This window comes from Brassica oleracea, chromosome C9 (assembly GCF_000695525.1).
Source record: "Brassica oleracea var. oleracea cultivar TO1000 chromosome C9, BOL, whole genome shotgun sequence".
NCBI lineage: Eukaryota > Viridiplantae > Streptophyta > Magnoliopsida > Brassicales > Brassicaceae > Brassica > Brassica oleracea.
In genome coordinates, this window is record NC_027756.1 from 51546151 (window position 1) to 51559114 (window position 12964).

General features: G+C 37.9%; 4 protein-coding genes across 6 annotated transcripts in view; 1 reads left to right on the forward strand and 3 right to left on the reverse strand.

The window, feature by feature from the left end:
- The first annotated feature begins 748 nt into the window (after nt 1-748).
- LOC106317454 (21 kDa protein-like) lies at nt 749-1428 on the forward strand. Its single transcript, XM_013755268.1, has one exon. It carries the CDS (start codon nt 789-791, stop codon nt 1386-1388), a length of 600 nt encoding a protein of 199 aa, XP_013610722.1. The 5' UTR covers nt 749-788; the 3' UTR covers nt 1389-1428.
- Nucleotides 1429-2221: 793 nt separating this feature from the next.
- On the reverse strand, nt 2222-3974 carry LOC106316505 (VQ motif-containing protein 31-like). 2 transcript variants are annotated; one of them, XM_013754406.1, is made up of 2 exons: nt 3579-3974; nt 2222-2997 (listed from the first exon to the last, which is right to left on the reverse strand). In XM_013754406.1, the coding sequence occupies exon 2, from the start codon at nt 2932-2934 to the stop codon at nt 2410-2412; it is 525 nt and encodes a 174-aa protein (XP_013609860.1). In that variant the 5' UTR covers nt 2935-2997; nt 3579-3974; the 3' UTR covers nt 2222-2409. The 2 variants fall into 2 exon arrangements, with proteins under 2 accessions (XP_013609860.1, XP_013609859.1); XM_013754405.1 differs by lacking the exon at nt 3579-3974 and having other exon boundaries at nt 2283-2297; nt 2397-3170.
- A 303-nt stretch (nt 3975-4277) lies between these two features.
- Nucleotides 4278-11117, reverse strand: LOC106318819 (peroxisome biogenesis protein 1). 2 transcript variants are annotated; one of them, XM_013756957.1, is made up of 17 exons: nt 10887-11117; nt 10626-10799; nt 10299-10398; nt 9624-10094; nt 8562-9311; nt 8137-8228; nt 7738-7811; nt 7401-7623; nt 7150-7243; nt 6929-7083; nt 6499-6720; nt 5967-6167; nt 5648-5773; nt 5505-5566; nt 5187-5304; nt 4737-5009; nt 4278-4640 (listed from the first exon to the last, which is right to left on the reverse strand). In XM_013756957.1, the coding sequence occupies exons 1-17, from the start codon at nt 11079-11081 to the stop codon at nt 4602-4604; spliced, it is 3369 nt and encodes a 1122-aa protein (XP_013612411.1). In that variant the 5' UTR covers nt 11082-11117; the 3' UTR covers nt 4278-4601. The 2 variants fall into 2 exon arrangements, with proteins under 2 accessions (XP_013612411.1, XP_013612412.1); XM_013756958.1 differs by lacking the exons at nt 10626-10799; nt 10887-11117 and having other exon boundaries at nt 10303-10398.
- A 287-nt stretch (nt 11118-11404) lies between these two features.
- LOC106317487 (GDSL esterase/lipase At5g08460) overlaps nt 11405-12964 on the reverse strand; it is a 4249-nt gene continuing 2689 nt past the window's right edge. Inside the window, exons 3-5 of the mRNA XM_013755299.1 lie at nt 12120-12359; nt 11698-11962; nt 11405-11625 (exon numbers count right to left, since the gene is read on the reverse strand). Of these exons, the coding sequence (XP_013610753.1) occupies nt 11405-11625; nt 11698-11962; nt 12120-12359 (726 nt within the window). The remainder of the gene's footprint in view (nt 11626-11697; nt 11963-12119; nt 12360-12964) is intronic.

Here is a 12964-nt window from a genome sequence, read left to right on the forward strand (position 1 = left end):
CATTGTCTTGGAGCTTGCTTGAGACCGTAAAGACTCTTCTTTAATCGGCACACCAAGTCTTCTTTTCCTGGAACCTTGAATCCTTCAGGTTGCTCCATATAGATTTCCTCCTCGAGTTCACCATGTAGAAAGGCCGTCTTGACATCGAGTTGTTCAATCTCCAAGTCTAGAACCGCTGCTAAACCAAGAACCACTAGGATAGAGTCTAAGGTCATTCGTATTAAGAGCTTTTTTAAAAAAAAAATTCACCAAAAATAATAATATTTTATTAGGAGTTTCTTTCAAAACTTTGAGAGATTCATGCGAAAGTTTTTCATTTTAGAGACTATGACATGACTTTCAAAATTTTGGAAATTCGTATTAAAATATTGTTATATTTGGTAAGAGATTTTGTTTGATAGACTTCTAGTTAATACAGATGCCCTAAATGATGGAGAAACTGAACAAACAGAATCAGATGTCACATGAGTCGAATAATCAACTAAAACAAGAACTAAGCTTATTAAATTTCAAAAAAGAAAGAACTAAGCTTACCGTTCAAATTAAAACTAATAGCTATGCCGTTTTTCAAAATAAAAAGATTTATTATTTATGATTGGTTAGAATATATTTGTTATATTATAGTGCGAATCATTTCCTCAATAATTTAATACCAATCATAATCCAATGATTCCAATCTGTGTTGTGTATATAATATACAACATACTGCATAGTTTCACAACTCGCCAAAAAGTTAGCATCTGATTCTCTCAAACCCGAAAGAAGAACAAAACACTTAACTAACAAACATGTTACGTTTCGTGATACTCTCTCTAACTCTTGTTTCTCTCATCAACTCATCAAACATCCCTAAAACAGCAGCAACTCCACCCTCCAGATACCAAAACTACAAAACGTTCGTAAAAACCGCATGCAACTCAACAACATATCCTACAATGTGCTACAACTCATTGTCCTCCTACTCCTCCACCATCAAAGCTGACCCAATCAAACTCTGCACAACGTCCCTCAACGTCAACCTCAAATACGCCAAAAACGCCACGTTAGTCGTCTCAAACCTTCTCAAAAAGGCTAAATCCACCTCCAGCCCTGAGGTCCCGGTCCTCAAGGACTGCGTGGAGGAGATGAAGGACACTGTCGACGAGCTCAAGCAGGCAATGGCCGAGTTGAAGAATCTCAACGGCGGAGGAATCTCAAAGGAGGAGCATCTAAAGAACATGAAGACGTGGGTGAGCGCGGCGTTGACCGACGATACTACGTGTACGGACGAGTTCGAGGAAGAGGAAGTGAATGAGGAGACGAAGAAGAAGGTGGAGAAGGCTGTTTCTGAACTTTCAAAGACTACAAGCAATACTTTGGCCCTTATAACCAATTATCTACGTTTCTAAATTAAGCGTTATATTCAACTTCATCTCTTTGCATGTGCATGTGTACGCTTTCGTTTCCTTTCTATATATGTCATATATATTGGACATCGAATAAATTCTAAATTTTTGCTTTGCATGTATAACTTTTTAGAATTACTTGACATGTATTTTTCTTTCTACAATGTGCATTTGAAGTACCAAAACTTTTCAAGAAGATTATTATTTTGCTTTGAAAAAAAGGATTAAAATTTTATGTGTTTTACATGGCAGTCTCAAACGTACTGTTATATGGCAGTGTCAAAATATATATTTAAATTTTTGTGTAACATCCCATTTCTTGTATATAGTGGTGCATTTGTTACTTTATTCGTGTGTTAACATGGCATTGTGTGTTCACATGGCAGGTCTCAAACGTACTTCATTCCTAGCTACTGTTAAATTCGTTATGACACTCATAAAATAATAACAAACGGTGGACTTTTTATGCAATGTCTTCTGAGTGAAAAAAACGCAAGAAAGAGGCATCTTGTTGGGAAAATTATCCAATATCGATGAGATGAAGATGGTATTAGACAACTAGAAAATTTAAGAAGAAGACTCTTAATATTTAGGAAAGGGTTTACTACAAAGATTTTGTTTTTGGAAACTCTCTCTTACAAATATTTTCTCTCTTTGTTTTTCTTGATTCTTGGATGATTACAAATGGTGCTAAGCACCCCTATTTATACAAGTGAAGGAGCACACTCCAACAAGTTCTAGATTTCTCTAAATTATTATTTATTTCAAAATATCTAACTCCATAACTTTCTCTCTTCTTCTACACAATTCTTCTTCTATACTTCTCCACTTTTCTCTAGATGTTTCTTCTTCTTGGACTAAGGCTTGATTATGATTTGATTAGTTTTGGGCTTAAGGAGGGAAATCCAACACCTACAATGGAACGTTACAGAGACAAATCTTGATTGAGATAATGTTACATGCACATGGCCTTTGGGGTAGTAGGTAGAGAGAACAAGCTTATGATTTTACTCATGTCGAATATTTATGGTCTGCCACTGGAATTGGGAGATGTTAAAGGGAACAAAGTAAGCAACTCTGGTTCTGTATACCCTGGTTTAGACCTTGGCGATGGGTGCAAGTAGAAACGTCTCTCCTTAATGGCTTTCTCTTCTTCTTCTTCTGTATCTGGGTCTGCTTTATCCCCTTCTATCAAGGACAGGTTAGAGAGCAATGAAGAAGGGGTGCCCACCGGACTTGCTAAAAGGTTGGTATTACCAGATTTAGATGATGGTGTCGTACCACTGGGCTTAAAGCTCAGAGGAGGTTTGACAATTTCAAGCTTTGGCCTCATCATACATTGCCTTCTCTCATGGAGTTTAGAAGTCGTCGGCTTCTTTTGTTGTGTGGCGGATTTAACCGCTGTTGCTTCTGGTACTGCTGCTGCAGCATTGTTCTCTGATGGACCTGTCAAGCGCTGCACGATTTCTCTGAAAGTGTTGGTGTCTGTGTGGACGAATGTTGTGACGGGCTTGCATGTTGCAACGTTTTGACTTCCTTGGTTATTCATATGTAAGTTTTTCTCTGACAGAACAGGCCTTGATTTACACCTGTTTCTTTTTTGGCCTCTGACCTGTAACATTTGTGCAGATGATTAGAAATATTCGAACGTGTAAGGTGAATTTGAAGAAACTGGACTTATCTAGAGAACCAATGAATTTCAAATATATGCGAGTGATTTCAGGAATGAGGATGATGTAAGGTAAACGTTTCTCAAAAGATCTTCTGAATCATCTTACAAAACAAGCAACTCAAAACAGAAATTAGCTACATATACAAAAGAAGAGGCAGTCGTGTACTCAAACCTTACCATTTTTTAAATAAAAACATTACATTCTTATTATATTTGAAAAAATAAAATTGTTTTTTTCCTGAATTTGCTTTGACTTGTTGTGCACTCAAAAATCTATATCGAAGTTTGGTGCTATTACTAATTGTAGGAATGCAAATGAACAGGGGCTGTCATGTCCTGAATCTGTCTTGTTTCATTATCTTTATGGTGGTTACTTGTTCATATGATGAGGGAACTGGTTATAGAAGTTTTATATACATTTATGATTTGATAGATGACCAAAGCTAATGCCTCATATCCCTTGTGTTCTGCTCTATGAAGGAATCACAATGATGAAAAATAGAAGAAGACCAAAGACATACCTGAAGAGCAAGCCGAGGCAGCTAGTGAAGGCGAATGCTGGTTTCAGAACCCAAAAGAAGATAAAAAGAAAAGACAACAAGAGATAGAGAGAGAAGTCAAAGAAGGTTAAAAGACTGTTGTTGGTCTAATGCTGGTCACAGCTCAGAACTTTGTTCATATACCAGAAAAAAAAGGAGGAAAAAACAAGAAGAATGTGGAGGAAAGAGGAGGAAAAAGACTATTTTATCCTTTTATTTTTAACCGTTTTTGGGTTTGGTCAAACATCAGAATGCCAGATTGTGATGAGTTATTTCATGCTGTCGTGAAGGAATGGAGAAAGCAAGTTCGACAAGGAAGAAAAGTGCATGCCGTTTCGGTTAAGGAGTGTAGGGAGAGAGATAGAGAGACGTCATAGCAAACCTCTCCACCCAATTTATAAAACCAAACAACGGTTTCTATTTTTTTGTTATATTGTTTTTTTTTAATGGGCTGTCTCTGTTGAATGTGCTGAGATATTTAACTGGACTCATAACAGTTTCCTAACTGACACTGTTCTTTGGTTGACTCCTTCCATGGCTATATAAGAACATTAATCACTGGCATGGTCTAATATAGAACCACACAAGCTGTTTTTTGTTTTACCAGCAATCGCTGACCTTAGTTGGTCATATGAATATTTGGAAATATATTAACCGATTCGGAATTTGACTTGATTACAATCATCATAACATGAACATCGCATATCCAGAAACCAACTAACAAAACCGGTTTGGTTATGGTTCAACTCAAAATGCAACCGGACACTGTTTTCACTATAGGGTTGTTTACAGTCGTCTGGATCTTTCAGAAATTACACTGTATAGAAGAGACCAAAGCATTATTGCTCCCTATCTATCTTTATCTCAAGCCTCTGAATAGCCTCTTAATTGTTTTTGTCTACTCTTATTCGACTATAATGCTTATCACTATGCATATAGATCACAAGGGAAATTATACCTCATGATGTAGATCCTACACTACAAATGTATTCATTTTTTGTCTGGTTACGCTAAGGTTGCTCTTTTGCCCTTTGCTTCTTTTGACTACAAGGAAGAAATTTTTTTGGTGTTGTTAGTAATCAATTCATGGGTCTGTATAAAAAGGGAAGAGGAACTAGGGTGGAGAGAGTAGATAAATACCGATTTTCTTGAATCCAGAAACTGGCTATAGATGTCATAAAGCTTTTGCTTCTCGGCTTCAGAAACCGATGGTTTAGTTTTGGAAGCGATCGACTTCAGAAGAGGATCAGTTATCATTGGAGTCGTTCCAGGCTCTGTTCTATCTTCTTTGCTCAGAAACTCGTGAACAGCTGCAAGTTGCGCATCTGAGAGAAGAGCTTGAAGATCAGCTCCACTAAAGCCTTCAGTCATCGCAGCTATAGGATCTAGGTTAACATCATCAGCCATCGGAAGCTGCATAAAAGTGCAAAGATTATTATTATTGTATCATTTTTCATTTGTATTATTTTTATAAATGCCTCAATTAATAGGGGATTCAAGTTTATGGTTGCTCAGAATACGTAACGTGAAGACTTGGGAGGTTTCAGGAAAAAAACAACTAGCAGAAATTATTCAAATGATAGAACTAACCTTTCTAGAGAGAACTGTGAGAATCTCTAATCGCTCTGGTGGGGATGGAAAGTCGCACATAAGAAGACGATCAAGCCGGCCAGGCCTCAGTAGGGCAGGATCAAGCAGATCTGGCCTACTGTTAAATGAGTAAACCAATATAAAAGTCATATATTCATCTTTTGTATGTAATGAAACCATAAAATGAGGACTGAGATAGGCTTCAAAATTAATGGCTATTATCATTACGGAATTACTCTCAAGTCTTAATCCACCCGTTTTCTGTAGATTGTATGAATGCATTGAACACTAAATATAGACGTATTCTGGTGTACATACCTTGTAGCAGCAAATACAAAGACCCCGGTTAGAACTTCAACTCCATCCAGCTCTGTCAAGAACTACGCAAAAGAAAAATATGACATGAGATGTTTGAACTTTTAGGGTTGGTTGAGTATGCACATACTTTTGAAGTAACTTACTTGATTAACAACTCGATCAGTAACCCCGGTGTTGTCATGTCCTCTCTTGGGAGCAATTGAATCGAATTCATCGAAAAAGAGTATGCATGGCGCTGCGGCTGCTGCCTTTGCAAATATATCACGGACCTGAGAGATGGATGTTTGTCGTTATTAGATATATGTGGAACTACTAGGATAACATTCAGGTTTTTTACCTATCTAGTACACAGTAAATACTAAGAAAAACAATTGCCAGGAGAATACAGCAGTAAAGATAAAGCAGGATGATCATCTCAAAAGCATCTTAAAGATGCATAACAAAGAGAGGTGTCATTCTTACAGATTGTTCAGAAGCACCAATGTATTTGTTTAAGAGCTCAGGTCCCTTCACTGAGATAAACCGTAGGGAACACGCTGCTGCAGCTGCACCAACTATGTGTGTCTTCCCACAACCAGGTGGGCCATACAAGAGAACATTTGATCTCAAACGCAGAGGAGACTTTGCAAAGATTTTTGGAAATCTGGATGGCAACTCAATCATCTGGACATGGCAAAGAGCAAATAAGTTGTATTTCTACAATCAGTTCTCAAAATAACTACTGATCATTGTAATTGTAATTGTTAACATAACTCGTAACAATACATTATACAGAACAGTATAATTATTTCCATCAGATTAATTCTCAGATAACTCAGTAAGAGAATATCCAACGATATACATAAACGCTAGCAGATAAAACCAAGTAGATGCAAGTTGACGATGCCTACAGTTAATAAAAGGATAACAATATCGGCCAAATTTCCTACCCACACTAGTTAAAAGTCTTAATGGGAACAAAAAATAAAATACGGCAATTGACATGCTTATATACCTCTTTGATAGCATTTTTGACATCAGTAACACCTCCAACATCTTCCCACCCCGAACGACCACCTTCAGAAGCAGATTTTGTGATGTCACGCATGGCAACAGGCACAAATTCATGCATAGCTAGCGTAAAATCTTCTTTGACCAGAGTATATTTTGATACATTGGATTCACAAGGTAGATGTCGGCCAATGGCAGCATGAACAGCTCTATCGACCAATATTTCCTGGGAAAAGAGAATCCAACAAAAGCGCAATGTCTATTAACGGACAGAACGACAATCAAAAGAAAAAGAAGTAAGCTTGAATCCAAAACATATACGACATGACAATCCCAGATAGTATTAGCTTTAAGGTCTGCAACATTTCTTTTAAATATCTTTACTTATAACGGCACAACATCATATCTTAAAAACATATGGAAATTATAAATACCAGGTCATACGCATCATATCCTTCACATTTTGCAGCTAACTCGAGCAATATATCTTCCGAACACTCTAAAAGGCGTTTTTGTATCTCATGCTTCAGTATAGCCCCGCGTTCAGAGGTAGCAGGAGCAGCCAGTTGCACATGGAAGTCAAATCTTCCTGAAAATATTACACGGATCATTTACGTGAAACAGGTAAAGATACTGGTGTATAACACGTTTGTACCTGATGAGCTCAATGTCTGTGGAATTTGTTCTAGAGACTGGACAGAAGCAACAAATGCAAGTGGACCAATTCCACAAGAGGTATTCCTGTACTCCTGTTGAGTGAACGAAAACAGAACTGAATAACTAAAAATGAGCAGAAATAGAATATATCAGCTAGGATTTAGTCGCTTAAGGCATATCTTGGAGAAGAGTGGATATAACACTTAAAACAGTGAAATATTAGACCTGATATTTTTCAACAGTTCATACCCCATAATCATCTATAACATCTGTTAGGAATTTTGTAAGCATCGTAATCGCATTCGAAGCTTGAGATCCTTCGTTATCTGAAGATGATGAGATAATGCTATCAAGATCATCCAAAATGATGACGGATGGTGCATGTTCCAAGCCTTCAGCTATTACACTAGAAAGGGTTTGACGGATGTGTTGAACCTTCTCCATGGCAAGTGCAGAACAGGATACCAGAATCCTGCACAAGGAAAATCAATACTTAGCCAAAACTGTTCCAGAATAAGTCTCTTGAAGACAAATGATATTGGTTGGAATAGATCAGTAGAGGTAAACGTTAACCATAACCACTCACACATGTGCCAACAAGTCTTTTTGTTCCTCAAGGTACTTTGCAGCAGCTCTTGCTAATATTGTCTTTCCTGAACCCTATCAACCAGAAGCTCACATTAGTAAACAACCAGGTCATTACCAGAAGAAAAAAAAAAGAGAAATTAAGAAACGACTGAAGCCTGGGAAACAATGATTCAACGTTGTGAAAAGAAAAGAAAAGATCTGAAGCATTGATATAATAAACATCCTGATATTCATGACTGGCCAAAGTAATAGCTTTGGGGTGGGTAACGTACTAACGTTAATGGATATACAGAATCAATTGGCAACTAGATACAAGTAAATCCAGGGACCAAAAATGCACTAAATTAATTTTTGAGAGATTCCAAATGGAACAGCAAAAACGGGGACGGGAACTCACAGGAGGCCCATATATGAGAATATGTCCAGGTGAAGGAATACTGAATTTGCTAAACCACATTCCAGCTGTCGGAGACAGCAACACGGTCATCCCTGCACGAACAGATCTCATGAACATTATCCAGATGCAATAAAATATACAAGTTAAATTAAAGGTTGCAGAAATGGTAGATGATCAAGCAGTTTAAGTTGAGGCAAAAAACTGCTTCGTGGACATTTTATATGCAGCTAGAATGTATCCAATAACAAAACTAACACAGAATGGAACCAAAATCTTAGCAAAGTTTATGTTATCAGAAAGCATGACACAAGGCCTATATATAACTGATTGATTTAGTTTTTATCAGCAGAAACATATATATAACATAGAGCGCCATCATGATATTATAATTAAAATAAGAAGATGCTAAGAGAGAGAAAAATTACTCTTGATAACATCCGACACAACTGAGCCCATCCACGCTAAGGAAGATACATCCGGGGAAACACCTTTATTGTAGTGTCTTTCTTTAGCAGACGAGAAAAATATAGGTTCGCCAAGATTCATTTTCTCAAGCATTGGCTCAATATGAACCACATTGTCCTTCTTCTCACTTCTATCCAAGGTAAGCTCATACGCAATGAATTTATCACCAAGCGAAGACTCGTCAGAGACTGTCATTACGTACAAAATTTCTAAAGGAACAATTTTTTCCTTCTTCCTAATCTCCAGAAGATCAACAACAGAAGGCTGCCCGTCTCTTGACTTATAAGATTCGAGCCCTCCCACTTCAAAATGGAACAAAGTTTCCCTTCCTACAATCAACGAACTAACATCAACTCCTGTGACTGACGCAATAGCATCCCGCTGTGCCAATGACCACAGGCGAGTAAGGCATTCCAGTCCTTTCTTATTCTTAAGTTGATAAGCATTATCCTGTTCTCCTTCAATTTGTAAACCCTCAGATAAAAGAGCCGTAACAACCTTCTCGTGCACAGACCAGTCCACAACATCCACATTGGTGGTCAATCCAGACGGTGGATGGCTGCTTCTTCTATTAGAATTTGGATTGCCAAGCATATCCGTACCTCTATCAAGCACGTTTTCCTTTTCAGAAATCTTAAAGATGCACGGAGAAAGTGAAAGAGCAGCAACTTCTTTGTTCACGTTGACATTGCATCCCCTTAAGTGAACCCCTACATACAAGTGATAACTCTTACTCAGACATTGATAATTTTGTGGTAACAAAGCTCCATTAAGAAAGGAAACATGCGAAATGGCGCATTCAATAGCTTCCGGATTTAAAAAAAAAAATGCTTGAAAACTCTCAAACCTACATGTTTACTTCCTGACAGTTATAGGAATAAAATACAAAATCCTAGTGTTGCATTGTCTTTCCGTACATTTCAATGACCAAGCCGTTCAGGGAGACAAGCTAATTACACCACCATCAAAATTTTATACGTACATAAAACAAGCGCATCTGTATGTTAAGAAAAATTACTCACATGAGTGAAGGCCTGCTCCTAGATAGAGACGAAGAGACTCCACCATCATTACATGTCCTTTGGCAGCTAAATCCGAAAATACAAGACGAAGAATTGCTCGACGGGGCTCTTTCTTCGAGCTGTGACTGTCATTCTCAACCACCTTTGAAGCATCGCTGTTTTTCTTATTTAAATCTTCGTCTTTCTTCACACTACCTTTCAAAGGTATTCTTGGGGATACCGAAATCATCTGAAGAGATTCTAGCGAGTATTTCTCGGCAGTTTCTGGATGAATATAGGCAACAGAAGTAAGGGCTACCCTTACATCAAATCCTTTGACATCAGCTTCATGAAACGCTGATCTAGTGGTATCTTGTACACGTAACATGATTTTCACATCTTTATTCGAAGCATCAGGACCCTTTTTCGCGTTGAGATTCCTTTCACGTCTCTTAGGAGCCACTGCCACTTCAGTTCCTGCCACAAGTTGTACTGATAACGAGCCAGCAGTCCAAAAAAATAAAAATTTCATTAGCAAAATTGTAATGATTGTAAGCATAAGAGATTAGTAATCATGATCTACCCCATTTGGTATCACAAGGAAGATAAGTTGGGAAAAAAAAAACTAGGAAAGCATGGTAATAGACGACTAATATAAACAAAAACAAAAAAGGTGTAGAACAAAGATGGTCTTACCCACCCCTTTTGGTGGAAATGTTGAAACCACAGCAAATCTTATCACAGTTCGGTCATGCAACCACAAAGGGAACTTCATGGCCTCGTGAAGTATCCTCACCTGAAAAAAAAAAACGTGTTCCCAAAGTTACCTCAGCAGACCAATTAGCGAAATGGTTCTCCATTGCCCACAAACTAAAGGCACTACTGAATCGTGCACGAGTCATATGATTATACGAAAACATAAACTAGAGAAATTAAAAAAAGAGAACGATGATAACCTTTCCCGTCAACTAGAAAGTCAACGCTTACTTGCAATAAGATCAAGAGCTAAAGACTATCCAATACCTGACTAAGTATAGCAGCCTCGGCAAGCTCTGCATTGAGCTCGAGAACTTCCCAATCATCTTCAGTCTCTGGTTCAACTGTTACTAGAGTAGCCTTCGGCACATTAGAGAGAACTCGAACCTGAACCACTATACCATCCGGCAACGAAATGCTTTCCGCAAACACTCTAGCAACCTTAACGGAATAATCGAAAATATGAAAAACGCAATGAGAAAAAGAAGAGTATTAGAGTTCCAAACGGGATCAAATCAAGAGAGAAACCTCGATCGCAGAAGAGGATGAGCTAGAGCCGGACCAAGCAACTGGCCAACGACGATCACCGGAGCGGAGCTCGACAGGGAGAAGCGGAGGGAGAAGAGAAGAGCTCGTGGACTGAAGCACGTGGAGTATCTGACGAGGTAGTGAGACGAAACAGTCCACGCCGGCGACGGTTCGCACCACCGCTTCCGTTTCCATCGCGCCGGAGATAGTTAGTTTTTGCCGATTGTCAGATGTGTGTATTCCAAAGCTTATCTTCTTTGTTTGTGGGCCGAGCGCTAATCACTTACCTTGTTTTGGGCTTTTTGGGCTTTTGTAAACTTATATTGGGCCTTGTAAATGTTTCCAGGATATATTTCTACTAAACTAAAATGGCATTTATATATGCAATCAAATACTGATAGAGAAATTAATGTATCAGGTAATATATAACGATAAAAATCCAAAAATCAATGCAAGTAACTTGAAAAAGGAAAATACAAAGAGATACGTTAAACAAAAGATTTGTTGCGAATACATAATTAGAGACGAGACATTTGAAGTAGATTAATGGGGTAACAGTCGGATTTGGAGCCATTAAACGCTCTAAGAGCAATGATGAGATTAAAAGCTTGTGTAGGATGAAAAGCATCCCAGAAAACATGTCGATCTCTGAATGCACATGGCACAGCTAGTGGCAGACACGTAATTTCTCCCCCGTTTCTCCCTACTCCACAGCACCCTCTATCCGTCACTTCGAATCCTATAACATACACTTGACAGAATCAGACATTTGAACATACTGTTCGAACGGTAGTTAGATGAGGTACTTAACCGTAATCAATGGGGTTGGTGAGTATATCCACGGCGGCTCCATACGTATTGCCATAGACAAAGATGGCGTCACGGCCAGTTTTGTTGTCGGAGTTGAGACGATCCACCAGCGACTTGAGACGGTTGTTGAAAAGCTCAGCCATCTCATTGACCGCCTCCACACATTGACCCGGCGGAACCGCCCGAGCGGCTAGCTGGTCTGGTATACAACCTAATGGACCAACACCAGCTAACACGAATTTCCTAAACCCCTTATCATATAGTTCCTATAAGTCACATTACATAAACTCTCATCTTAGTTTAACATATTAATGTTGGTGTATTCATAATATACTATTTGCAACGTTGTATAGAACATACAAGCAATTAAATTATATTTGTTTCTACATATGTGTGGTGACTAATTAAGTAGTTTAAACTTACAAGGAGATTAGATGTGAAGTTGGAGACGAGGAGGTCTGCGAAAGAAGTAGGGTCGTAGATGGAGCTGGTGAGGAAAAGCGATGGTTTCAAGTAATTGTTAATGTAGTCATTGTTCCCCAATGAAACCACCACCAATGACTTTGCCATATACTCTGTTACTGATGACCCTATTCCCCTACTTATCTCCATTAATGTTTTGTCGAAGTTCTCCACTTGTCTTCTCATGCTGAATCTCTCTCCCTGCATGCATGCATGCAACCCCCATTAATTACTCATGTGATAATTGATTTCCCTCATGCACCCAATCAAAAGTCAATACTCCCTCTGTTCCTGAAAATAAGATTTTCTAGAGTATGCACGCTTATTAAGAATTTAATAAATGTTTATAATTTAATTTATTTTTTACTTTATTATACACTTTCCAATTAACTTTCCACCAATGAAATTTAATCAATTCAAATATTCTCAATTAATGTTCTTCAAAAGTATAAAAAAAGTAACTTAACAATATAGAAAATCTATCTTTGTAGAATTAGAAAAAAATCTAAAACATCTTACTTTCGGGAATTGAGGTAGTATTAAATACTCTTCGTGAACCCATATGACGACTGTTTGAGACTTTTAGTTAAATGATTAATTTATGTTCTGTAAATCTATCATATCCCCTATATATTAATTGAGAAACATTTGAAAAGATGTAACCTCAATTTTGTATTAATTAAAATAGGCCCCAATGCATAGGTGGCACTCAATTAGGTAGTCAATTACATTCAATTGAAAAATAAGTAGGTCCACATTCGATTTTTATATGTTGTTAGATACATAAATTGGTCAAACTATATGAT